Source organism: Ips typographus, linkage group LG1 (genome assembly GCF_016097725.1).
Source record: "Ips typographus isolate SLU linkage group LG1, UJ_Ityp_2.0, whole genome shotgun sequence".
NCBI lineage: Eukaryota > Metazoa > Arthropoda > Insecta > Coleoptera > Curculionidae > Ips > Ips typographus.
In genome coordinates this window covers 997678-1024399 of record NC_138422.1, presented here as the reverse complement: position 1 = coordinate 1024399, position 26722 = coordinate 997678, and the positions used below count along the sequence as shown (strand labels likewise).

Sequence of the window (26722 nt, the reverse complement as noted above, 5' to 3'; positions counted from 1 at the left end):
AGGCCTCTGACAGCCATTTTGTATTACCAGAGGCCTCTGAAACCTTCTTAAGCTTACTAAAACTGTTTTTAACGTGCCAGAGGCCTCTGACAGCCATTTTGAATTGCCAGAGGCCTCTGAAACCTTCTTAAGCTTACTATGAATTGTTTTTAACGTGCCAGAGGCCTTTGGCAGCCATTTTGTATTGCCAGAGGCCTCTGAAACCTTCTTAAGCTCACTATGAATTGTTTTTAACGTGCCAGAAGCCTCTAGCAGCCATTTTGTATTGCCAGAGGCCTCTGAAACCCTCTTAAGCTTACTATGAATTGTTTTTACGTGCCAGAAGCCTCTAGCAGCCATTTTGTAATTCCAGAGGCCTCTGAAACCTTCTTAAGCTTACTATGAATTGTTTTTAACGTGCCAGAAGCCTCTAGCAGCCATTTTGTATTGCCAGAGGCCTCTGAAACCTTCTTAAGCTTACTATGAATTGTTTTTAACGTGCCAGAGGCCTCTGGCAGCCATTTTGAATTGCCAGAGGCCTCTGAAGCAAAAAGACTAAAATTAAGGAGTTTATCCTCTAGCAAATATGGCCGACATCTGTGTGGGTGTTGATAGAATGTGACAGAACTAACAATGACAGGGACTGTCAGATTCTGACGTGTTTCTCTTGATCTCCCTTCCGTGACGTTTTTTTTTTCATGTCCACAATTTGGTTTGAAAACCATAAAAACCCACTTGAAAAGCCAATTCATAAGTCTAAGGGTAATTTGTTTGATAAGTTAACTATCAAGACTGGATACTTGAAATTAGTTTGAAAACCATGAAAAAAGACTTGACCGGCCAATTATAAGCCCTAGCAGACAAAAGTATTGTCTACTAGGGGTGCTGTTTCATAAAAGTTAATTTTGACTTACTTTTGTTACCAACTACGACGATACAAACGGATCGGGCATCAGTGTTACCACCCATAATAAGATCGATTTTCCTTAACCAGACAATCAAAGAATCGAAACTGTCCTTGTTCGATATGTCATACACGAGCACGACAATCTGGAATATTCTTCCCGTTAAGTTGTTGTTTTTGTGTAAGTCGAGTCAACCCCATTTCAGTTTAACTCGGCTTTGTAAAGGCTTAAGGTCAAAAGGATCTTACGTGAACTTTAAACAAATATGTAGCCAACATGTGACCGTTCAGTTCTGATCCGCTTACGTCCGTCATTCGGGCAATTAAATCTGAATTTTCCTCAGTTTTCAGAACGATGCGCTTTCGGTAAAATTCCGCTCCAACTGTGGAAACGTACGTTTTTTGAAAGTCGTCGTAACAAAATCGTTTTACTAGACTGGTCTTCAATTGTGTTGATTAACTAGTTGATCAGTTTCAATTACGTAGATACCTACTTTACCGACGTTTTCCTCCCCCAGAACCACCAATTTCAATTGCTTTTCGATACGTTCTTCTTCGGTGTCTGACATTCTGTATTGTTGAACCAGCTTATACAATATGGAAAATCACATTTCTGGTTAAGTGGGTGAGTATTATTGCCCGAATCTAAAAAGCATGTAAATACACATTTAAATAGGAACGTGCTTATGAAATTCAAAATTGTAAAGCTAAGTAGGCGACAGTGGTAAAGTATAAAAGGGCCAGGCAACCGCGATTCCAGACACAGACACACCGCAACATGTCAAGCACCACAACAACCTCAAAAGTCTTAGTGGCAGTTACCCTTTTGTTTTTAGTCGATCTAGTGACTGGATGCCTGATAACAAACTGTCCGAGAGGTGGTAAGCGGTCTGGATCAAAATACGGCGAACTAGGTGAGATTGGCAACGTTAAACAATGCATCAGCTGCGGACCTGGTGGAGCTGGCCAGTGTTTCGGCCCCAGGACATGTTGCGGACCTTTCGGCTGCCTCCTGGGCACCCAAGAAACCGTACGGTGTCGACGCGATGGGATGTTCCACGATTCAGAACCATGTATTGCGGGTAGTATGAATTGCAGGAAAAACAGCGGGAGATGCGCTGCCGAAGGGTTGTGTTGCAGTCAAGGTATGATTTCTATCCTTAGAGTTTGCTAAAAGTGTTAATGTTTTTTTTTTTGCAGACTCATGTTTTGCGGATAGAGGGTGTTTGATGCAGGACGCGAAAAACAAACTAGTAGGAGAAGATCTCAGTAACACTTTCGAACTCATCAACTTGCTGGGGTACAGACCAGAAGATGTAGGCCTGATTAAGTGAATCAATCACCAGAATAATTTGATACCGGAATACTGATACGCTTGTTGAAGGGAATAATAAAATATGCAACTTAATTCTAGTATTATTAATATTTCTTACCTTATCGTAAGTTTTTGTGTGTGCAAACTGGTCGGTCAGATCATTGTGTGTTGTCCGGCTCAAATCTCCAATAAAAGCGCCAAGGCGATGACCGTTTCACCAACAATACAAACATTAGGGTTTTTAAATGAACAGAGTTGACAACAGTGGAAACCACTAATCTGGAGTAATCCATTGGTGCCATTTTGATCCTAAAGAAAAATCAGCATATTTTAACAAAAATACTGTTCTAATGCTAAGTTCACATGTGAAATCAAAAAAAGCTGAAAGCTGTACGAATTACAAACTACTGTTTGATTTTTCGACGCTTTATTGGATTTTTACATTTTCTTAAATAGACTGTGTTTTCTGCTTGTGGTCTAAGTTTTGCAAATTAGTGAAAGTAACAAAAAATTCTGTTTTAACGATTTAACTTAAACTGTTTAGGTTAAAAACGTGAAAGCAAATCATTGAAGTACTGGGTAACAAAAGTTTGGCAACGCTGTGATTAATCAGAAGTGTCACGTGACTGTCATAAATGCTAATTGATGTATGGTTCATTGTTTCCCGTGGCGGTTACGTCATCATTTGCCTTTCTTGTCTATTACATGCGTTCCGAGCGCGATAGAATTTTGACGTCATCTAGTCACGTCGGCAATGAATCAGGACGACAAGGCTCGGAAAATCGGCCGCCATTGTTGACCAAAAGTAAACAAAGAGAAATTTTTTATTTTTGATGTGAATTTTACAATATTTTAACGAGTATTTCAATTTAACTGCGATACTACGTGTGAGACTAGATAATGTGTGTGTGTTTCGGTAGTCAGTTTTGAAAATGCCACCTTTTTAATACACTTTACAACTATCAAGGGGCCCAGTGAAACATTCTGAAGGAACTAGAGTTTGTGGAACAGAAAAGGATGCCTTTTCTAATAGAAAACACTGTCACAAGGAAACAGCTCATATAGGTATTTACTCCCAAGGAGAGTTTTTACAAGAACACTACAAATACCAAGTTTATTCAAGCCAGTGGTTCTCAAAGAAACATGGATATAGAGTAAAGGTGTATTAAGCGGAAGCTAACAAGGTGATTTACCTAATACTATAAAAAGGACTCTAGTAGAGGTATTAATGAGCTGCTAATACTAAATAGCTTATGTTTCAGGTACCTTTATTTGCCGAATCTGGAGTTTGCTTATCATGCTTTAAAAGGGTCCAAATTTAAAAAGTCCCATTATCAATTGCTCTAAAAGACTCTAAACAAAAGGTGTTTGAAGCTATGGTTATAATGGTGTTGTCAAAATCCATATACAGAGTGTTGAAAAAACAAATTTCTAATAAGTTTCAGGTAATATTAGAAAGATACAAGTTACTTAATACATAAATTTGATCAAATTATTTTGCAGAATTAGCCCTTATAAATTTTGCCCTATCTTCTCTGACTATAAGGCTAGAAACAGATGGTGCTACTGTTAAATACTTTTCAATCAGATAGTAGGTTAAATTACTATTTTAATTGTATTATTTACACATTATGAAATATACAAATAAAATCTTTAAAAAGTACACTCAAGTTTCTTTTTTTTCTAAGAAGTCTAGTTTTCCATAAACAATCATAAAATTAGATAATTTCTTTAACTGAGGTACCTACCTGCTCTTACAATAAATTGAACTAAAATTGTAAAAACATGTTAAATAAGTCACACAACAAAACCAAATTGATATGTATTTAATGCTGCTGGGTAAATTTACAAAAGGAAATAAATAAGCAATTTATATCACAAAACCAAGAAGCAAGTTCTTAAAACACCTTAGTTAAAACACTGCTTTAGGATTTAATAGTCCCCAGGATACACACATTGCCTTTTCTTTCTTGCAAATTTTATGGAATAATTCTTGAAACGTCGGTATTGGGCTGTTAATGACTCGTTTGAATGCACCTATCTGTGATGTTCTTTCCAGATAATTTAAATTGAATGTTGTTGTTGTTCTCAAGCCAAAGTTTGATTGGAACTTTCCGCCTTTGTTTACCATCAAATGTTGTAAGTTTTCCAGTTTGGTGAAGAAAAATCTTAAATTCTACGAAGGTCTCGCAATAACAACACTAATTAATAAACTTAAACAATCCTAAATTAAGTTTTTATTTCTTCTGTTTGTAGTTTTTGCGGTTTTTCAACTTTTTAAAATTCATAACCTCAAAATGTTTAGCCGACTGTCAGTTGGGACTATGCTCTATGTTGCCACATCTTCCACGAGCAGATGTGAACCTGGTGTATTGTTGGTTGCAGTAATAAACGGACCGATGAATTATACAGATTTCGAAAAAAAAAGCATTTATTGCATGCAAAACATGTGAGATTCTTAGAATGGTTTTTTTTAAAAACAATTATGTTTTCTCATTTTCATTTATAATTGCTTAATGAAAGATACAAATTGTGAGGTTTAAAGAAGGAATTTGTCAATACGGCAACGTCCAAACAGGTGATTAAAAAGATGGATAGCCTAGCTTGTAATAAACGACGTGCGTAAATTTCAATATGGCGGAGCACTTGATGACGGGAAAAAAAAATGAACCATACCTCCCTGACAGGTAACTTTAGACTTTGTTTACTAACCCCTACTTGCGCCCTTATACTTTAAGCCAAGTTGAAAACAGTGAAAAAACACAGTCTAAACCACACTTTAACTAAATTTACTTTTTCTAATCCATTTTTCGTTATTTTACCAACTAAAAACTGATTGTTTTTTTTGGTTTAACACAATAAAAAAAATGTCACGTGATAACTTACAATACGTGGCAAGCTTGAGGTTAGACAACCAGTCATACGCCTAGTTGGGTGGTCAATACATTTTAGGGGGCGCGTCTAGGGGTTTAGAAGTTCGCACATCACATTTTTTCCGTTCTGCTCACTGCTATTCTGCTGTTGGTATTGATCCATAGACATGATCGAGCATTATTCGCGCAACTCACGTTGGCAAAGCTTCGTATGCCGAGACGCCTTTTGTTGCGTTCCCTTCCGCGTTTTCGGTGCGCCGATGTGAACACAGACCTTTAATCCGTACCGTGTTGTGATTGTAGTCGATATAGTACGACCGGTACGCGCGTGTATAGCCGCTTAATATAAACAGCTGCCGATTTCCGTCCCTATACGATGAATGGAAATCCGCCCGTGTTTACAATCAACCAAAGGTGCAGCAGATGAGTTTTTCTAATCTCAGAACTTTACGGTCTGGTTTTGTTCAATTGTGAGTGCCCTTCGCAGTCTTCGTTTATTTGAACGAACCATGTCAGGTACGTACCCGAATGTTTAGAAAATATCACAGAAACTTTAGTCCTGCGGTATTAAAATTGTGTGTGTTTGTTCTAATTTGGGAATTTAGCAATTAACCAGTTTCCTGTCTTGAGTTTTTTTTAAGAACAATTTTCTAGGTCGGTTTTATATTGAACAGCCTAATTTATACTCTACTCAACAGAATCAACAACCTCGCTGCCAGCTTAGCGTAACTAATTTGCTTTTTTTATATACCGACATTTCGAAGAAAAAAGGCTTAAAAATCAGTTTTCCTGTCGACTATAAAATTAACGGAATAACCTTTTATATATCAAATTTATTTCGGCCTGGCATATCGCAATACACATAACACCAGATAAGCCAAAATAAGTAGGAAAGCTGCAGCAGCTTTCCTGCTTATAATCTCGTTCGGGTCATATTTCCGTCAGCTATACTTACATAAATATCGGTCAGACAAATTGACCGACAGTTTACTAACTGCAAGTCACGTTTAAAATGCGATTTTAGTACGAATAGGGCCTAAAGGGAATCGTTGTCAGTGCAACCCTTCGAGTCAGCCTTGATTGTGACGTCACGATTTGACTAATGGCGTTTTCAATTAGCAAGTTTAGTGCAAAAGTAATGTCTCTGTATCCTGCTCTATCAAATGCCATTGAAACAGTGTGGCAGTATATTTTTTTTGCACTAAACATGCCAATCGAAAACGCCATAACAATCAAATCGAACCGACATACTGAAATGTCACATAAAACAATCAAATAACATTGTGTGTCTTTTTTTACTGCTTTTTACAGAAAATTCAAAATGGCGGCGAGAAACGCCATTTTGTCTGTCATTTCTTGAAACTACGCAATATTTCCTTTAAAATAAGGTGCAAGTCAATATTTTGACAGAAAATTCAAATTGGCGGCCTGCGACGCCATTTTGTCTGTCATTTCTAGAAACTACGTGAAATTATCTTTAAAATGACGCGCAAGTCAATATTTTGACAGAAAATTCAAAATGGCGACCTGTGACGTCATTTTGTCTGCCATTTCTAGAAACTACGTGAAATTTCCTATAAAATGAGGTGCAAGTCAATATTTTAGCAGAACATTCAAAATGGCGGCCTGGAAAGCCATTTTGTCTCTCATTTCTTGAAACTACGTGAAATTTCCTATAAAATGAGGTGCAAGTCAATATTTTGACAGAAAATTCAAATTGGCGGCCTGCGACGCCATTTTGTCTGTCATTTCTAGAAACTACGTGAAATTATCTTTAAAATGACGCGCAAGTCAATATTTTGACAGAAAATTCAAAATGGCGGCCTGTGACGTCATTTTGTCTGTCATTTCTAGAAACTACGTGAAATTTCCTATAAAATGAGGTGCAAGTCAATATTTTAGCAGAACATTCAAAATGGCGGCCTGGAAAGCCATTTTGTCTCTCATTTCTTGAAACTACGTGAAGTTTCCTTCAGAATGAGGTGCAAGTCAATATTTTCTCAGAAAATTCAAAATGGCGGCCTGGAAAGCCATTTTGTCTGTCATTTCTTGAAACTACGTGAAATTTCCTTTAAAATGAGGCGCAAGTCAATATTTTGACAGAAAATTCAAAATGGCGGCCTGGAAGCCATTGTGTCTGTCATTTTTTGAAACTACGTGAAATTTCCTTCAGAATGAGGTGTGTTTGAGTTTGCTTTATTTTTGGATAAATGAGTTATCCTGCGTTTTTTGGGATACTGTTAAAACACTCCCCACTTAGTTTTTGTATTTTTTAATAAGAACCTTGTTTAAATTAATTAGGATAATTCGGCTACACAAAACGTGCCATGTGGTTATTATTATATATATATCAGAGTCATTATTTGAGGTTACGCGTTCGCACTTTCAAATGTCAATTGTCACAAATGTCTTGTCAAAGATTCAGACAGAAGACACGCATCATATACACATATAACTGGATGTGTACCATCAAACTCCTACATACCGCCGGCCTTGACAGACTCAACTGAAATGTCAACATCAGGTACCTGCTCCTCCTGGTAAATCGGTAGGATACAAATGCTTCTCACCGACCGCTTCAGAACGCCACTAGTAGTTGTTACGGACACCACGCGCACAATCCCATCAGCACCAGGATGCACCTCGGTAATACGTCCCATCTTCCATAATAGCGGAGGAAGATTGTCTTCCTTCAGAATTACGAGAGTATTTACTGGTATGTTACAGGCCTCTTGAAACAACCATTTGGTTCGGGCTTGTAAGCAATTGATATAGTCCACGGACCACCGCCTCCAAAAATGCTGTCTCATTTGTGTTAGCAATCGGTAACTTGTCAGTCTATTTAGAGCTAAATTGGACAGGTCTTCTTCAGGCGGGCTTGTGAGGATGTCTCCAATTAGAAAATGGCTTGGGGATAACGCTTGAAAGTCATTAGGATCGTTGGATATGGGAGTAATGGGCCTTGAGTTTATAACAGCTTCAATTTGGGTTAAAAGTGTATACATTTGCTCAAAATGCAACAATGATTTGCCAATAATACGCTTAAAAATATGTTTAAACTGTTTTACTGCAGCTTCCCAAAGTCCCCCCATTGACGGTGATTTAGCAGGAATTCTATGCCATGTTATGGCATTCTCACTCAAGTAATCGCGAATGCAATTATCATCCGAACTAAAGTCAAATACAGTAGTAAATTGTTTTTTAAGAATTTTATCAGCACCAACAAAATTTAAGCCGTTGTCTGAATAAATATTTTTACAAATTCCCCTTCTCGCAATAAATCTTTTTAGGACATTAAGAAATGTTTCACTGGTTAGATCTCCCGCCAGTTCTAAGTGGACAGCCTTGCTTGCAAAACAAATAAATACGCAAACGTACACCTTGACTGATTTTCTGGACCTTAAAGTGCCATCCTTTATCATAAAGGGACCCGCAAAGTCCGTTCCACAATTTAAAAATGGACGAATTGGTTTCAATCTTACCTCAGGTAAATTACCCATTGGCTGAAGTACACTTTTAGGATTTACCTTGAAGCACGTTACGCATTGTCTCACAACCTTTTTAACTAAGTTCTTACCGTGAATAATCCAGTACTTATTACGCAATGTAAAAAGAACTGTTTGAACACCAGCATGCAGTACTTTTGAATGTTGATATTTAACTAACAATTCAGAAAAGATGTGCTTAGCAGGCAACAATATTGGATGCCTTTGTTCGAAGTCGAAAGAAGAATTATTAATGCGTCCACCAACACGCAAAATTTTCTCATTATCCAGAAAGGGACTTAAAGGTAACAACTTGCTTTTTCGAGAAATTGAAACCTTATTTTCCAAACAATGAATTTCCTTTTCGAACTCCTCGAGCTGTACAATTTTTATTAGAATCTTCAAAGAAGTTTCCAATTCTGTTACATTCAAATTACCATGCATTCTTGCTTCTTTACGACATCTTACATTGTTTATAAAACGCATACAATATGCAAACACACGATTAAGTTTAGTTATTGAAGAATAGTTTTTAAATATATCAAATTTCATAACAGACACAAATGTAAATTGTTTTAGGGGTCTTTTCTCAAGTATGTTTATATTAGTCACTTTACTTTCATTAAATTTACGAGGCCAAAGATCAAGGTTGCTACTCAACCAATCAGGCCCATGCCACCATAAGTTACACTCTTCTAACAAATCAGGACTTATGCCTCTACTAATCACATCTGCAGGATTCGAATTAGAATCTACATGCCTCCATGTGCAATTTGGAGTAAGTTCTTGAATTTCAGTGATTCGATTAGCGACAAAAGTTTTGTACAAATTAGGCTCCGAGGCTATCCAGGCTAAAGCTATTGTGGAATCAGACCACAAGGTTATGCTTGAAAAGGTAATATTTAGCGTATCGTTAATTCTTTTAGCTAATCTAGCCAAAAGAACAGCACTGGATAACTCCAACCTAGGTAATGATATAGTCTTTAATGGAGCAACGCGCGACTTAGCACATAATATTTTGATAAAGCAACTGCCATTTGAATCAACAGCACGAATGTAAACTACAGCGCCATACGCCTTAGTAGACGCGTCGCAAAATCCATGTAGTTGGATGTCAATATAAGTAGATATAGTTACCTGTCTAGAAACTCTAATATGGCTTAAACAATGTAATTTTGCTTCGAAGTCGTTCCAAGCATTAAAAACATCTTGCGACACAGACTCATCCCATCCACTACCTGATTCCCATAATTTTTGCATTATTATTTTAGCTCGGATTGTGGAAGGTCCAATCAAACCCAGTGGGTCAAAGATTTTTGAAATACTTGACAAAATGTATCTTTTAGATATTTTTCTTGAATTCCTTGACTCACTTGGTTGATATTTGTATTGAAGAGTATCTAAATTTGAGTTCCATAATAGTCCTAATACTTTGCTATCTTCATTTTCAGCAATGTAATGCTCAGGCATATCAACTAAGTTAGAATCCAACAAAATACGTTTGTCATTTGAATTCCATTTTCGTAATTCAAACTGAGCTGAAGCCATGATACTAGTTAATTCGCCTTTTATTCGTTTTGCATCCTGTAATGTTTGAGCACCTCCCATTAAATCGTCAACATAAAAGCTAGATTTGATCATTTCACAAGCCTCAGGATATTTAGATTGATTTAAGTTTGCAATTTCAACCAGAGTTCTTGTTGCCAAAAAACTAGCCGAAGCAGTACCATAGGTCAATGTATTTAATTCAAAATGTTTAAGAGATTCTGAGGAGTCATCACGCCACACAATAGTTTGTAAGTTTCTCTGGTCTTTGTGCACTTCAATTTGCCTGTACATTTTGCACAAATCAGCAACAAAAACGTAATTGAATGTACGAAATCTTAAAATGATATCAAACAATTCATCTTGGACCACAGGACCTGTCATCAAGCAGTCATTTAGGGATATACCATTGTCACTTTTGCAACTTGCGTCAAAAACACAACGTAGCTTGGTGGTTTCACTACTTTCTCTTATTACAGCGTGATGTGGAAGATAAACCCTAAGTGCTTGCTCATCGTCAATATCCGTATCCTTAATTTCTGTCATGTGACCCATATCTAAATATTCTTGCATGAATTTAACATAATGTGACTTCAGTACAGAATTATGACTTAATTTTCGCTCTAAATTTTGAAAGCGCCTTATGGCTATGTCTTTGGTGTTTCCTATTTGATTAATATTATTGCGTACAGGTAAACCCACAGAAAATCTACCATCTAAATTTCTTGTATAATTATTTATAAAGTGCTGCTCACATGATTGTTGTTCACTGGACAGTTTTCTAGGAAATGCAAGTTCTTCTGTTTTCCAGAACAACTCAATTTGATCCCTAAGCATTTGATTAGAATCTTGCTTTATTATTGATAATTTGCAAACTGAGTTGGACATCAAAGAATGAGATGGCATTTGGCCTGCTGCAATCCAGCCAAATTTAGTTTTTTGAAATATGGGACCATTAGGGTGAGCTTTTACTTGACCTATACAAAGAAGTTCATAAAATACTTCAACACCTAGTAAGACATCAATTCTTCCTGGTTTATAAAATTCAGGATCAGCAAGTTTGACATTTGGAATGTCAATACAACTTAGGTTAAATGAAGTTTGAGGAATTTCACCAGCAATCTTATCAATAACAAGGAATGACATAAATTTTGAATAAGCATTAAATTGTGACTGTATGGTAGCTTTACATTGATTTTTAATAAGTTTACAAGTTTGATTAATGCCTGTTATTGGCAATGATAATTTGTAATTTTTTAGCTTTAGTTTTGAAACTAGTTCCTCAGTAATAAAGGATGATTGTGAACCAGAGTCCAAAAGGGCTCTACATTCATGAATTTTGCCAAAATTATCTAGTATATTTATTATTGCAGTAGGTAATACAGTTTGTATGATCTTTGAGTTATTTGTGTTAATATTAGCATGATTGTTAAATATTTTTGTTTCAAGATTCTGTTTACCATTTGAAAATTCATGTAAATGTAAATTTGTGTTAGAATTGGCATTGTTTTCCGTTATTAAATATGTATGTGGTGGTGTTTGTGTGTTTATATTTGAATTGTCTACATTATTATTAATATGCTCTGTGTGTTCTGTAGATTTGTTTTCATTTAAGTGCAAAAATGAACTATGTCGCTTCTTGCAAGTTTTACATGAGTAAGTCGATTTGCATTGTTTGTTTGTATGACCTGGCCTAATGCAATTAGTGCATAACCCAAGCCTCTTAACTTCTTTAAAGCGCCTATCTACAGGCCAACTTAAAAAAGTTTCACATTGATTGTTAAAGTGATTGTTACGGCAAAAACTGCAAATAACAGAACCTTGCAGCCCTAAATAATTTTTTGTAGTATATTTTTCATCTTTAACCTTGTGTTGCTTAGTAAAATCAGAATCAATTTTCTCCAATAATTGGCATCTTTTAGATAAAAACCCTAAAAACCTGTCAAATGTGGGAAATTGATTTCTATCAGGATTCATAATTTCCCATTCCTTTCTGGAATGCAAATCCAGCTTTTGCACACAAATAAAAATTAATAAAGTGTCCCAAGTGTCCACTAATTGACCCAAAGAATTTAAGCTTCTTACACTTTTTTGAAGAGTGTCAAAAAATATGCGCATTAATGATGCTGATTCGTGTTTTATAGGAGTTAAATTAATTATGGATTGTATATGTTTATCAACAATTAGCCTCTTGTTCTCAAATCGTTCCCTAAGTATGTCCCAAGCTAAATCATAATTTATTTCAGTGACATCAATTGCTTTAATAGCTTGAGCAGCTTCACCTTTCAAAGAACACTGTAAATAATAGAATTTTTGTACTTTTGCTAAGTCTTGGTTACTGTCTACTAAGGCACTAAAAGTGTCCACAAAACCAAACCATTGCTCATAGGCACCACTAAATGTAGGGAGATCTAACGAGGGCAAATGCACTTGTGACTTTGTAGAGCTATTTGCCACTGTGTTCTGACTATCACTAGACTGGGAACTTGATTTTGCTTGAATATTTACATTTGATACATTTCTTCTAGGATCTTGAGAGCACAGTGCTTTTGCTCTACTTATTACAGAATAATATTGATCTTCAAATGTGTCCCTTTCACTTACCTGAGTATCATCAATAAGCTCAATCTGTGACTGAACTTCATCGAACAATTCCCAAGTTTGCTCAGCTTTATTTAATCTCTCATCCAACTCAAAATAATCAGCATTTCCAGACAGCTCAAATTTGTTTAAGTAGGTGATAAATTGAGTAATTTTACGTCTAATCTGTCCACGCTTAGTTGTTAAAGCTTTCAGTTGTTCTGGAGAAGTCATTTTCAACTATTCCCTGTAATTGATTTGTGAGTAAATGAGTGAAAATGCCCCAAATGACATATAAACAGTAAAACACTCGGCTTGATTTACTATTTGGTACTGTTTGTCCTAATGAAGCTATTATGATTTGAGACCCAAGCAGGTACGAAAGGATACAGAAAGAAGGATTTGTTTTCTTCAGTTGCCCAATGCCCTTACTGCACACATAAACAGCTTGATATCCTGGGTATTTCCAATTGCTTTCTTGATGCTGGATGGCTGGTAATTCTTATATCCGGCTCGAAGGACCATATGTTTGAGTTTGCTTTATTTTTGGATAAATGAGTTATCCTGCGTTTTTTGGGATACTGTTAAAACACTCCCCACTTAGTTTTTGTATTTTTTAATAAGAACCTTGTTTAAATTAATTAGGATAATTCGGCTACACAAAACGTGCCATGTGGTTATTATTATATATATATCAGAGTCATTATTTGAGGTTAGAGCTCGAATCAGATGAGAAAAGGCCACCGCATCATCAATGACGCAGTTTTTAAAACTATTTCTTTCTCCTTCTACAGTTGCCGTCGCATTAGATATAATCAGAGGCGTCCTATTAAAATATTCCCGAAAATAAATTGTTAAGCGGTCAAAAAGCCACTTGGCAACGTAGTACGGTTTTTACTTGGACACAATTAAAACAGATGCGGCAGCGGCCAGGGACAGATGGACCTTTTTATATGCTTTTACTAGCCGGCACTCTAAACGGTGTTGCCAAGTTTAAAAAAATGTAGTGGCGAACAGGGAGACTTAGGGGGTTAGGTTAGGTTCCGTTTTAGTCTGGTGTTTTGGTTGTATTGTTGATGGTCGCAGTTGAAGTTCACACAGTGTTATGAATGAAAAACGTTATTTTGTCATAATGTCTTCCAAAAAGGTTGGAAGGAAAGGTGTTATCATACACAGCCAAGGCCGTGAAATCGTCAGTAACGTCTTACAATTTATGAAGAAAGAAGCAGAAGGAGTTTCCATTCCTTTGAAAAACTTTTTGTCTTTTATTTTCTTTATTAAAAACGAAGAAAACGTTTCATTTTACTGATAAAATAATAGCACACCACTGACTGGCTGCAACAACTTGGAAAGTAACGAGAGCAGCAATATTTAAAGCGAGACGTACAGAGATCGTGACATCATCGTTTGATGACGCCTGTGGCCTTTTCTTAGCTGATTCGAGCTCTACGCGTTCGCACTTTCAAATGTCAATTGTCACAAATGTCTTGTCAAAGATTCAGACAGAAGACACGCATCATATACACATATAACTGGATGTGTACCATCAAACTCCTACAAGGTGCAAGTCAATATTTTGACAGAAAATTCAAAATGGCGGCCTGCGACGCCATTTTGTATGTCATTTCTTGAAACTACGTGAAATTTCCTTTAAAATAAGGTGCAAGTCAATATTTTGACAGAAAATTCAAAATGGTGGCCTGGAAAGCCATTTTGTCTGTCATTTCTTGAAACTACGTGAAATTTCCTATAAAATGAGGTGCAAGTCAATATTTTGGCAGAAAATTCAAAATGGCGGCCTAGGACGCCATTTTGTCTCTCATTTCTTGAAACTACGTGAAGTTTCCTTCAGAATGAGGTGCAAGTCAATATTTTAGCAGAAAATTCAAAATGGCGGCCTGGGACACCATTTTGTCTGTCATTTCTAGAAACTACGTGAAATTTCCTATAAAATGAGGTGCAAGTCAATATTTTGACAGAAAATTCAAAATGGCGGCCTGGAAAGCCATTTTGTCTGTCATTTCTAGAAACTACGTGAAATTTCCTATAAAATGAGGTGCAAGTCAATATTTTGACAGAAAATTCAAAATGGCGGCCTGGAAAGCCATTTTGTCTGTCATTTCTTGAAACTACGTGAAATTTCCTATAAAATGAGGTGCAAGTCAATATTTTGACAGAAAATTCAAAATGGCGGCCTGGAACCGTCAAAAAATACAACTTTTTTATTTGTCAAGTTACAGTTGACGTCTCGATGCCATTTTATGTTAAAATTTCCCAGAAAAGACACTGGTGCAGTCGATTTTTTGATATCTCAAAAACTAACGGAGTTAGACCTAAACTTTAACATTTTAACCATTTCTTTGCCAGGAACTCGGCTGGATTAAGAAATACATGAAATCTGACTAAAAAATATTTACAATATAATATGTGATATCATGGTAAAGGAAATTTGACGCCCTCTAGCGGCCAAACGGTGTTACCAATCAACTCACGTGGGGATATTTTTAGAAAGCTTGAAATCTGTTCTATCTTTTCTTTTCTATGACATTTTGACGTAACTTGTCAAATAAAAGAGTAATTTAGGGTCAAAGCAACGAGTGTTACAAAAAATATGTGATTTTATGGTGAAAGAACTTTAACGCCCTCTAGCGTCCAAACGGAGTTATCAATCAACTCATGTGAGGTTATTTTTAGAAAGCTTGAAATCTGCTCTATCTTTTCTTTTCTATGACATTTTGACGTAACTTGTCAAATAAAGCAGTAATTTAGGGTCAAAGCAACGAGTGTTACAAAATATGTGATTTTATGATGAAAGAACTGTAACGCCCTCTAGCGTCCAAACGGAGTTATCAATCAACTCATGTGGGGTTACTTTTAGGAAGCTTGAAATCTGCTCTATCTTTTGTTTTCTATGACATTTTGACGTAGCTTATCAAGTAAGGGAGTAACTTAGAGTTTTTCATTGGTATGTTTAGTTGCCAAACTGTTGCAACAATATTTGATAGAGAAGGTTACAAAAGCAGTACATTAAACTTGCCAATAGAAAACGCTATTAGAGAAGTTCAATTAGACAAAATATACATTTTTCAATTCGCGGACACCCTGTATACCAACCTCGACGTAATCTTTTCGTACCTGCAGTTTTTGATGACTTATTTTTTCGTTGAAAAACAGCTTCCAGAAGCGTATAAAAATGTTGTGTTTACGTAAAACGACTTCCGCCGACTATATTATACACATCAGATACTCTACTGGCTATAACAGTAAGTGCAGGTATAATAAATGCGAATCCGTACAGCTCTACTCACTAATCTAAGCAAACAGTTTTATTACATTAATAACCTTCTCCAGTAGGATAGTTAATTCAATTGTTCGTTTACAGTGGCCCCTACACATTCACAACAAATTCGAATCAATTGTATATTAGGTGAAGTATGTAGCTCATCAGCAGTTCACGTATATGCACGAAAGTTTCCCCGAGAATGTTCAAAAGAACGTGACCGGATTAATTAGATGGGAACATGCTAATGGCCTGGAAGACTTTAATCGCTTATCTATTCTATCGTGAGAGGAATACGGTCAAATGAAGAACCGGTCATCCGGTATTTATTAGCGAGAATCTATAAAAGTTCTGTATTAAGTTTAGTATGTGACTGTCTAATATTGAATGCAGTAGAAAGAAAATCACAGTCTCAACTCAAAAAATCAGAATAAAAGTGTTAATTATTATGCCTGCTTTATACCTCCCATTTAAGAATTAAATTAAATTTAAATTTCCACTAAAATTAATATTTAAACTAAGAAATCTTGTAGGTTTATACTACAAATTAATAATTAGAAAAATAAATGACTGTTTTGACTTACTGGACGTTCGACGTTGATGTTTGACGTTGACGTTTCTATTGTCATCGTCATTACGCGTGTTTTGTGGATAAAGAAAATTTTTATTAAAATAATTTAAAAAATTTGTTCTTAAACCACTTTTTCGGTAAAAAATCCAATTATGGAAATAGACGATTCAAGTCTAATAGACTACGTATCGCAATAGAAGACAGCAATTTACATCATGAGTGATGACAAATATGACAGTGATAGTTCCGAAAGCCAACGAATTTAAACGAATTAAGCCGAACTTTAATAAAGTCGGTTTAACTTTAATTTAAAATTAATTTTAGTTTAGTGTAAATTGAAAGTATAAATGGGCTCGCTTGTAAGTTCACTTTCAGCTTTGATAAATTAATTTTAGTTTAAATGAAAGTTTAGTTTAATTGTTAATTGAGAGGTATAAAGCAGGCATTATTCAAATCAAATGTGGAACACGCGACATCAGAGATGTCTTTTGGCAACAGTTTTTATCTCATTTTAACTCATTCTGACAAAACGAAATGGCCTATGTTACTATGCTACTAAAATTCAGGTTAACACTTCCGTCAAAAAACTTCCGTTAAATTTCCTATTCAGTTACTTGGAAAAACCGTATAAAATGTGGTACAGTCTGGGAGAAAAGCAGTGTCAAACTTTGAACTAAAAAAAACACAGTTCGGAAGGACAGTCAGGGACAAAATCGCACTTCTAGTCAGAAAATGTTTGATTTAAGTACATTTTTGGAATCCTCATTAAATTTCCTATTCAATAGCCAAAAAAAACCAAAACCATATCGGTACAGTCATGGTGAAAAATGCTGTCAAAGTTTGAATTGTTAGAAACACAGTTTGAAAGGACAGTCAAGGACAAAATCGCCTGTAAAACCCATTTGTGGTGTGAAAATGACAGTTTTAAGCACATTTTTGGAATCCTCATTAAATTTCCTATCCACTAACCTAAAAAAACACTACCAAATTGAGTACAGTCAGAGAGAAAAACAGTGTCAAAGTTTGAACTAACAGAAACACAGTTTGAAAGGACAGTCAAGGACAAAATCGCCTGTAAAACCCATTTGTGGTGTGAAAATTACAGTTTTAAGCACATTTTTGGAATCCTCATTAAATTTCCTATTCAATAGCCTAAAAAAATATCACTAAATTCGGTACAGTCAGGGAGAAAAGTGCTGCCAAAGTTTGTAAAAACAGTCAGCGACAAAATCGTCTGTTAAACTCACTTGGAGTGAGAAAATGGCAGTTTTAAGCACATTTTTGGAATCCTCATTAAATTTCCTATCTACTAACCTAAAAAAACACTACCAAATTGAGTACAGTCAGAGAGAAAAAAAGTGTCAAAGTTTGAACTAACAGAAACACAGTTTGAAAGGACAGTCAAGGACAAAATGGCCTGTAAAACCCATTTGTGGTGTGAAAATGACAGTTTTAAGCACATTTTTGGAATCCTCATTAAATTTCCTATCCAATAGTCTAAAAAAACACTAAAAAATCGAGTATAGTCAGTTAGAAAAACAGTGTCAAAATTTGAACTGCTAGAAACACAGTTTGAAAGGACAGTCAAGGACAAAATCGCCTGTAAAACCCACTTTTAGTGTGAAAATGACAGTTTTAAGCACATTTTTGGAATCCTTATTAAATTTCCTATCCAATAGCCTAAAAAAATATCACTAAATTCGGTACAGTCAGGGAGAAAAGTGCTGCCAAAGTTTGAAAACACAGTCAGCGACAAAATCGTCTGTTAAACTCACTTGGAGTGAGAAAATTACAGTTTTAAGCACATTTTTGGAATCCTCATTAAATTTCCTATCCACTAACCTAAAAAACACTACCAAATTGAGTACAGTCAGAGAGAAAAACAGTGTCAAAGTTTGAACTAACAGAAACACAGTTTGAAAGGACAGTCAAGGACAAAATCGCCTGTAAAACCCATTTGTGGTGTGAAAATGACAGTTTTAAGCACATTTTTGGAATCATTAAATTTCCTATCCAATAGTCTAAAAAAACACTAAAAAATCGAGTACAGTCAGAGAGAAAAAAAGTGTCAAAGTTTGAACTAACAGAAACACAGTTTGAAAGGACAGTCAAGGACAAAATCGCCTGTAAAACCCATTTGTGGTGTGAAAATTACAGTTTTAAGCACATTTTTGGAATCCTTGTTAAATTTCCTATCCAATAGCCTAAAAAATATCACTAAATTCGGTACAGTCAGGGAGAAAAGTGTTGCCAAAGTTTGAAAACACAGTCAGCGACAAAATCGTCTGTTAAACTCACTTGGAGTGAGAAAATTACAGTTTTAAGCACATTTTTCGAATCCTCATTAAATTTCCTATCTACTAACCTAAAAAACACTACCAAATTGAGTACAGTCAGAGAGAAAAACAGTGTCAAAATTTGAACTAACAGAAACACAGTTTGAAAGGACAGTCAAGGACAAAATCGCCTGTAAAACCCATTTGTGGTGTGAAAATTACAGTTTTAAGCACATTTTTGGAATCCTCATTAAATTTCCTATCTACTAACCTTAAAAACGCTACCAAATTGAGTACAGTCAGAGAGAAAAACAGTGTCAAAGTTTGAACTAACAGAAACACAGTTTGAAAGGACAGTCAAGGACAAAATCGCCTGTAAAACCCATTTGTGGTGTGAAAATGACAGTTTTAAGCACATTTTTGGAATCCTCATTAAATTTCCTATCTACTAACCTAAAAAACACTACCAAGTTGAGTACAGTCAGAGAGAAAAACAGTGTCAAAATTTGAACTAACAGAAACACAGTTTGAAAGGACAGTCAAGGACAAAATCGCCTGTAAAACCCATTTGTGGTGTGAAAATTACAGTTTTAAGCACATTTTTGGAATCCTCATTAATTTCCTATCTACTAACCTAAAAAAACACTACCAAATTGAGTACAGTCAGAGAGAAAAACAGTGTCAAAGTTTGAACTAACAGAAACACAGTTTGAAAGGACAGTCAAGGACAAAATCGCCTGTAAAACCCATTTGTGGGGTGAAAATGACAGTTTTAAGCACATTTTTGGAATCCTCATTAAATTTCCTATCCAATAGTCTATAAAAACACTAAAAAATCGAGTATAGTCAGTTAGAAAAACAGTGTCAAATTTGAACTACTAGAAACACAGTTTGAAAGGACAGTAAAGGACAAAATCGCCTGTAAAACCCACTTGTAGTGTGAAAATGACAGATTTAAGCACATTTTTGGAATCCTCATTAAATTTCCTATCCAATAGTCTAAAAAAACACAAAAAAATCGAGTATAGTCAGTTAGAAAAACAGTGTCAAAACTGCTAGAAACACAGTTTGAAAGGACAGTCAAGGACAAAATCGCCTGTAAAACCCACTTCTATTAACACTATTCCGTCAAAATTTCCGTTATTTGAAATATCTTTCCTTTCCAGTCAAAAATTAAAAAACAAAATTTACTGAAGCAGTTTACAAAAAAAAAATTAAATCTCCGTTAGAAATTCAATTTAAAAAACTCCTGACATTCCATTAATTAGACAATCGGAATTTGTAGCCACTAACGTTTGTTAAATATAAACATGCGAGTGTGTATGAGTGTATTCGATTACGTGTTTGTTTGCTTTCTACTTTAAATAGTCGTGTATTGAAGCCGCTTGAAGACAACGTTAATGTACCATCGAAACCAGTCAGACTAGGAATTTTTAAACAAAATAACAAACGAATTATTTATGCAAACCGCATTTTTTGGGAATCGGTGGGGACCTCTAATAAAATAATTTGGGTAAACAAGTATTTCGGGTTGTTTCCTTGAGAATTAAGCATCGATTGAGATGTCGTTTCTGCACGAAATGTTTAGTTTAACAAAACGTAAGTTATTGTCGTTTTTACTAATTAATGCACTCTACGTTGATTTGTTACAGAGTCGGGAAGGGATTATATCGGTTTCGCCACTTTGCCGGACCAAGTGCATCGGAAATCGGTGAAAAGAGGCTTCGAATTCACCCTAATGGTGGTGGGCGATTCTGGCCTAGGAAAATCCACCTTGATCAACAGTCTATTCCTAGAGGATCTGTACAAAAATAGGAAAATACCCGACGTGAGCGAACGCATCCACAGAACCACCACAATTGAGAAGAAAACTATGGATATTGAGGAGCGTGGAGTCAGAGTGAGGTAATGGTCCCGTTCGTTTTGACGTCCCATGGAACGTGCAGAACGATTTTGACAGTACGTCATCGTGACGTCAAATTCGCTCAGCAGCTTCGTGGAGCCTCAGAACGAATGCAGTCACTAACTAAAGTCCGTCCCAGGGCTAGTGGCAGTAAGTTAACTTGTACTATTTGACTGCTGGAGGTAGTTCTTGGATATATCAGGAACGCCTCAAGTTAGAGCTCTGAAATATTTGCTATTAATTTATTGTATTAATTAAAATATCAAAGATAATTTTCAGAACAAATCAAAAAGTTTTTTTAGACTATTGAATAGGAAATGTAATGAGGATTCCAAAAATGTGCTTAAAACTGTCATTTTCACACCACAAATGGGTTTTACAGGCGATTTTGTCCTTGACTGTACTTTCAAACTGTGTTTCTGTTAGTTCAAACTTTGACACTGTTTTTCTCTTTGACTGTACTCAATTTGGTAGTGTTTTTTTAGGTTAGTGGATAGGAAATTTAATGAGGATTCCAAAAATGTGCCTAAAACTGTCATTTTCTCACTCCAAGTGAGTTTAACAGACGATTTTGTCGCTGACTGTGTTTTCAAACTTTGGCAGCACTTTTCTCCCTGACTGTACGGAATTTAGTGATATTTTTTTAGGCTATTGGATAGGAAATTTAACAAGGATTCCAAAAATGTGCTTAAAACTGTAATTTTCACACCACAAGTGGGTTTTACAGGCGATTTTGTCCTTGACTGTCCTTTCAAAGTGTGTTTCTAGCAATTCAAATTTTGACACTGTTTTTCTAACTGACTATACTCGATTTTGTAGTGTTTTTTTAGACTATTGGATAGGAAATTTAATGAGGATTCCAAAAATGTGCTTAAAACTGTCATTTTCACACTACAAGTGGGTTTTACAGGCGATTTTGTCCTTGACTGTCCTTTCAAACTGTGTTTCTGTTAGTTCAAACTTTGACACTGTTTTTCTCTCTGACTGTACTCAATTTGGTAGTGTTTTTTTAGGTTAGTGGATAGGAAATTTAATGAGGATTCCAAAAATGTGCTTAAAACTGTCATTTTCACACCACAAATGGGTTTTACAGGCGATTTTGTCCTTGACTGTCCTTTCAAAGTGTGTTTCTAGCAATTCAAATTTTGACACTGTTTTTCTAACTGACTATACTCGATTTTGTAGTGTTTTTTTAGACTATTGGATAGGAAATTTAATGAGGATTCCAAAAATGTGCTTAAAACTGTCATTTTCACACCACAAATGGGGTTTACAGGCGATTTTGTCCTTGACTGTACTTTCAAACTGTGTTTCTGATAGTTCAAACTTTGACACTGTTTTTCTCTTTGACTGTACTCAATTTGGTAGTGTTTTTTTAGGTTAGTGGATAGGAAATTTAATGAGGATTCCAAAAATGTGCTTAAAACTGTCATTTTCTCACTCCAAGTGAGTTTAACAGACGATTTTGTCGCTGACTGTGTTTTCAAACTTTGGCAGCACTTTTCTCCCTGACTGTACCGAATTTAGTGATATTTTTTTAGGCTATTGGATAGGAAATTTAATAAGGATTCCAAAAATGTCCTTAAAACTGCCATTTTCACACTACAAGTGGGTTTTACAGGCGATTTTGTCCTTGACTGTCCTTTCAAAGTGTGTTTCTAGCAATTCAAATTTTGACACTGTTTTTCTAACTGACTATACTCGATTTTGTAGTGTTTTTTTAGACTATTGGATAGGAAATTTAATGAGGATTCCAAAAATGTGCTTAAAACTGTCATTTTCACACTACAAGTGGGTTTTACAGGCGATTTTGTCCTTGACTGTCCTTTCAAACTGTGTTTCTGTTAGTTCAAACTTTGACACTGTTTTTCTCTCTGACTGTACTCAATTTGGTAGTGTTTTTTTAGGTTAGTGGATAGGAATTTTAATGAGGATTCCAAAAATGTGCTTAAAACTGTCATTTTCACACCACAAATGGGTTTTACAGGCGATTTTGTCCTTGACTGTCCTTTCAAAGTGTGTTTCTAGCAATTCAAATTTTGACACTGTTTTTCTAACTGACTATACTCGATTTTGTAGTGTTTTTTTAGACTATTGGATAGGAAATTTAATGAGGATTCCAAAAATGTGCTTAAAACTGTCATTTTCACACCACAAATGGGTTTTACAGGCGATTTTGTCCTTGACTGTCCTTTCAAAGTGTGTTTCTAACAATTCAAACTTTAACAGCATTTTTCACGATGACTGTACCGATATGTTTTTTGTTTTTTTTTTGGCTATTGAATAGCAAATTTAATGAGGATTCCAAAAATGTACTTAAATCAAACATTTTCTGACTAGAAGTGCGATTTTGTCCCTGACTGTCCTTCCGAACTATGTTTCTTTTAGTTCAAAATTTGACACTGCTTTCCTCCCAGACTGTACCACATTTTATACGATTTTTCCAAGTAACTGAATAGGAAATTTAACGAGGATTCCAAAAATGTGCTTAAAACTGTCATTTTCTCATTCCAAGTGGGTTTTACAGGCGATTTTGTCTCTGACTGTCCTTTCAAACTGTGTTTCTGGCAGTTCAAACTTTGACACTGTTTTTCTAACTGACTATACTCGATTTTGTAGTGTTTTTTTAGGTTAGTAGATAGGAAACTTAATGAGGATTCCAAAAATGTGGATAAAACTGTCATTTTCTCACTCCAAGTGAGTTTAACAGACGATTTTGTCGCTGACTGTCTTTTCAAACTGTGTTTCTGCGAGTTCAAACTTTGGCAGCACTTTTCTCCCTGACTGTACCGAATTTTGTGATTTTTTTTAGGTTATTGGATAAGAAATTTAATGAGGATTCCAAAAATGTGCTTAAAACTGTCATTTTCTCACTCCAAGTGAGTTTAACAGACGATTTTGTCGCTGACTGTCTTTTCAAACTGTGTTTCTGCGAGTTCAAACTTTGGCAGCACTTTTCTCCCTGACTGTACCGAATTTTGTGATTTTTTTTTAGGTTATTGGATAAGAAATTTAATGAGGATTCCAAAAATGTGCTTAAAACCGTCATTTTCTCACTCCAAGTGAGTTTAACAGACGATTTTGTCGCTGACTGTCTTTTCAAACTGTGTTTCTGACAGTTCAAACTTTGACAGCGCTTTTCTCTCTGACTGTACCGAATACCTATAATTGTTTTCATTCGATTGGCAATCTGAAGCCAAGCCTTCTTCAAGGCATTATTATCCTTGTGTTGAGGGTGCTTAGAATCCCACAAAATAGGGAACTTTGGACAAAATCAATTAGCGTAGTGTTAAAATCGTTTTCGTTCATCTCCACGGACATATTTGCTTTGCTGTTTCTGTTTTGTTTTCTGTCCCTGTCATGAATGTCATGATTAAGACGTTTACGCGCGGAAAATATCAAAATATGCAATCCGGTCCGGATAGACGGACAGAACGCTGATTGGCTGAACGATTTTCCGCTGTCCACATTCCGCGAATGTTCCGGATTCATGTGAACCAAGCTTAACTCTCCCCTACCCCCATCTAAAGTCAATTTCTTTATACAAATTTTTCCAGGTTAACCGTAATTGACACGCCAGGTTTTGGTGATTCGGTGAATTGTGAAGACAGCTGGAAAGTTTGCACCAACTACATCGACGAACAATTTCGACAGTATTTCACCGACGAAAGCGGTCTGAATCGACGTAATATCCAAGACAACCGCGTCCATTGTTGTCTGTACTTTGTGCCCCCCTGGGGACACAGGTAAATCCTCCCAAGTTATTTTTCAACTTAACGCTGGTTAAACTGTCATATTCGTCCAGTCTGCGTCAAATGGACCTGGAGATGTTAAAACGACTGCACCGTAAGGTCAACATAGTGCTGGTGATTGCAAAAGCTGACACTCTAACTACCTCAGAAGTGGACAAATTGAAAAAGAACATACTGAATGATATTAGGGAGCACGAAATACAGGTAAAGTTTAATTTCCAACAGACTAGAACTTTCTGAAAACGTTGGGATTTCTTAAATCGAGTACTGATGAACACCCCTAAATACAATATACAAACTAACGTTCTGCCAGTTTTGACCGCCTTTATTCGGTTGTGGGTGTAAACCTAGTCACCATTGGGTGCAGAAAGTCATTTTGAACATTTTTGTTATCTTGCAAGATTTCCGTAACTCTAACCATTTCCGAAATATTCGACTTGAGAAATGCTCTGTGTGGTTAACAAAAAACCCCATAACAAAAGATAAGTTGCTTATGTGACATGTGTCAAAACTATTGGCCTTTCAAGTTAAGATCGCAACGCCATCTGAACTAAAATCGGGCAACACGTTCCTAACCTATCATTATAAATAATGTGACACTGTCACTTCATATTTATGAAACCTGTGCTAAATTCCTAACCAAAATATGGCAAAATCAACGTAAACAAACGGAGAAATGACAGCTGGAATGCCCGAAACTGTTTTCATAACTGATCACCAGAGGGAGTATCTCTTGTCTTGAAACGCCAATACGTGATTTGACAAAACGGGGACACGTGACAGTTCTCGCGTTATTTACTGGCCAAACAAAACAAAAGGCGATGTTTGACGTTTTAAATCTCTGCACAAGTGATGTCTGTTTACAGATGTACGAGTTTCCCGAGTGTGACAGTGACGAAGATGAAGAATTCAAGCAGCAAGACCGCGAACTGAAAGCGAGCGTTCCGTTTGCCGTAGTAGGCAGCAACACCATCTTGGAAGTGGCGGGACGCAAAATCCGGGGGCGACAATACCCCTGGGGAGTGGTGGACGGTAAGGTCGAGTTTCACTCACCTAAACTGCATAAAAAAATCACCGGTTTTAGTGGAAAACCCCAAACACAGCGACTTTATCAAACTACGCACCATGCTGATATCCACCCACATGCAAGACCTGAAGGATGTCACTGAAGACGTGCACTACGAAAATTTCAGGGCTCAGTGCATCTCGCAGATATCGCAACACGCTAGGGAACGGGGGTAGGACTTGGGGGGACAAATTCCACGGGGAACTGTTATCATTGCGAATGTTAACATCCAGTTTTTCATTTTCCAGAAAACTGAAACGTGACTCCGCCCCTTACGAGGCTGATATCACCGATACGGATCGTTTATTGTTGCAAAAGGACGAAGAGGTGGGTCTGCTGGTTTAAATCAGTTTCATGTTGCAGTTTTAAAGTGTGATTACTCAATTTTAGATTCGTCGTATGCAAGAGATGTTGAATCAGATGCAGGAGAAGCTTAAAGTGACCGCTCAAGATAGAAAGCACGAAAGTATTATCGATGTTTAGAGGCCCCCCGTGTTCTTCTATAGTAAAACTTTTTTTCGACCATTCCCGTGTTTCTAGTGAAATCGTGTATGCAACCAAAGAATTTCATAGAATAGTTAATTTTTTATGTTTATAAGCGATATTTATTGATGTACACTTATTACGTTAATAAAAAAATTAAGTTTACTTACTTGGGTTATGGTATTTTTCTAGAAGCTTAATATTCTTCTAGAATAGCATACCAGAGTCCAGACGTCCAGACAAGAACTACAAGGTACAAGGAGACAGAACACAAAACAACTCAACATGAACATCAAAACTATACTCCCAGTACTCCTATCAGGTTGATCTAAATAAATAACCTGCTGATCACATGACTCCTTTGAGGTTATCCATTAAAGCGTCATGTGACCAACTATCGGAATACGTCAGATTTGCTTTGTCGATTTTATTAATTTATTTATTGTACAGGTAATCATAATCAAAAAAACTGCATTTAATTTTTTTAATCAACCGATCAGCGTAATGCATCCTTTAGACTCCAGTTTTATTTTAGTCTATTTACAGAAAAAAGCACATTTTGAAATTTTACAACATGGTTAGAGCCATCTATCGGTAATTTTGTCAAATGGATTTAAAGAAAAACATTTGGTTAGGTTAGGTTAAGTGTTGAAATTTATAAGTAAACAAGCATTTTCTAAATTTTTTTTAATTTTATATCACATTTTGGA

At 36.0% G+C, this 26722-nt stretch overlaps 3 protein-coding genes and 1 long non-coding RNA gene across 8 annotated transcripts in view; 3 read left to right on the top strand and 1 right to left on the bottom strand.

The window, feature by feature from the left end:
• LOC145735726 (ras-related protein Rab-28-like) overlaps positions 1–26532 on the bottom strand; it is a 28323-nt gene extending 1791 nt beyond the window's left edge. For 2 of the 3 annotated variants that reach the window (XM_081989755.1, XM_081989774.1), the window contains exons 1-5: positions 26183–26532; positions 2317–2507; positions 1378–1528; positions 1133–1324; positions 894–1029 (exon numbers count right to left, since the gene is read on the bottom strand). In XM_081989755.1, coding sequence (XP_081845881.1) covers positions 894–1029; positions 1133–1324; positions 1378–1452 — 403 coding nt within the window. In that variant the 5' untranslated portion in view covers positions 1453–1528; positions 2317–2507; positions 26183–26532. Of the gene's footprint in view, positions 1–893; positions 1030–1132; positions 1325–1377; positions 1529–2316; positions 2508–5084; positions 5218–26182 lie in introns of those variants that run through there. The other variant, XM_081989765.1, reaches the window with a different exon arrangement.
• Positions 1534–2291, top strand: LOC145735779 (oxytocin-neurophysin 1-like). The gene is made up of 2 exons (XM_081989836.1): positions 1534–2028; positions 2084–2291. The coding sequence occupies exons 1-2, from the start codon at positions 1662–1664 to the stop codon at positions 2215–2217; spliced, it is 501 nt and encodes a 166-aa protein (XP_081845962.1). The 5' UTR covers positions 1534–1661; the 3' UTR covers positions 2218–2291.
• Positions 2536–3861, top strand: LOC145735814 (uncharacterized). The gene is made up of 3 exons (XR_014179766.1): positions 2536–3382; positions 3461–3643; positions 3702–3861. It is a non-coding gene; the product is annotated as an uncharacterized LOC145735814 (long non-coding RNA).
• On the top strand, positions 5370–26177 carry Septin4 (septin 4). Of its 3 annotated transcripts, none has more exons than XM_081989645.1 (8): positions 5370–5587; positions 20461–20713; positions 24269–24457; positions 24517–24667; positions 25330–25495; positions 25548–25701; positions 25763–25856; positions 25920–26177. In XM_081989645.1, the coding sequence occupies exons 1-8, from the start codon at positions 5581–5583 to the stop codon at positions 26010–26012; spliced, it is 1107 nt and encodes a 368-aa protein (XP_081845771.1). In that variant the 5' UTR covers positions 5370–5580; the 3' UTR covers positions 26013–26177. The 3 variants fall into 3 exon arrangements, with proteins under 3 accessions (XP_081845771.1, XP_081845762.1, XP_081845768.1); XM_081989636.1 differs by lacking the exon at positions 5370–5587 and adding an exon at positions 20182–20407; XM_081989642.1 differs by lacking the exon at positions 5370–5587 and adding an exon at positions 20184–20407 and having other exon boundaries at positions 25778–25856.
• Positions 26533–26722: the final 190 nt, after the last annotated feature.

Coding starts and splice junctions, on each gene's coding strand:
- LOC145735779 (XM_081989836.1), top strand. CDS start 1,662: ATGTCAAGCACCACAACAACCTCAAAAGTCTTAGTGGCAGTTACCCTT. Junction 2,029..2,083: donor AGGGTTGTGTTGCAGTCAAG/GTATGATTTCTA, acceptor TTTTTTTTGCAG/ACTCATGTTTTGCGGATAGA.
- Septin4 (XM_081989636.1), top strand. CDS start 20,371: ATGTCGTTTCTGCACGAAATGTTTAGTTTAACAAAAC. Junction 20,408..20,460: donor AATGTTTAGTTTAACAAAAC/GTAAGTTATTGT, acceptor GATTTGTTACAG/AGTCGGGAAGGGATTATATC. Junction 24,458..24,516: donor GTGCCCCCCTGGGGACACAG/GTAAATCCTCCC, acceptor ATATTCGTCCAG/TCTGCGTCAAATGGACCTGG.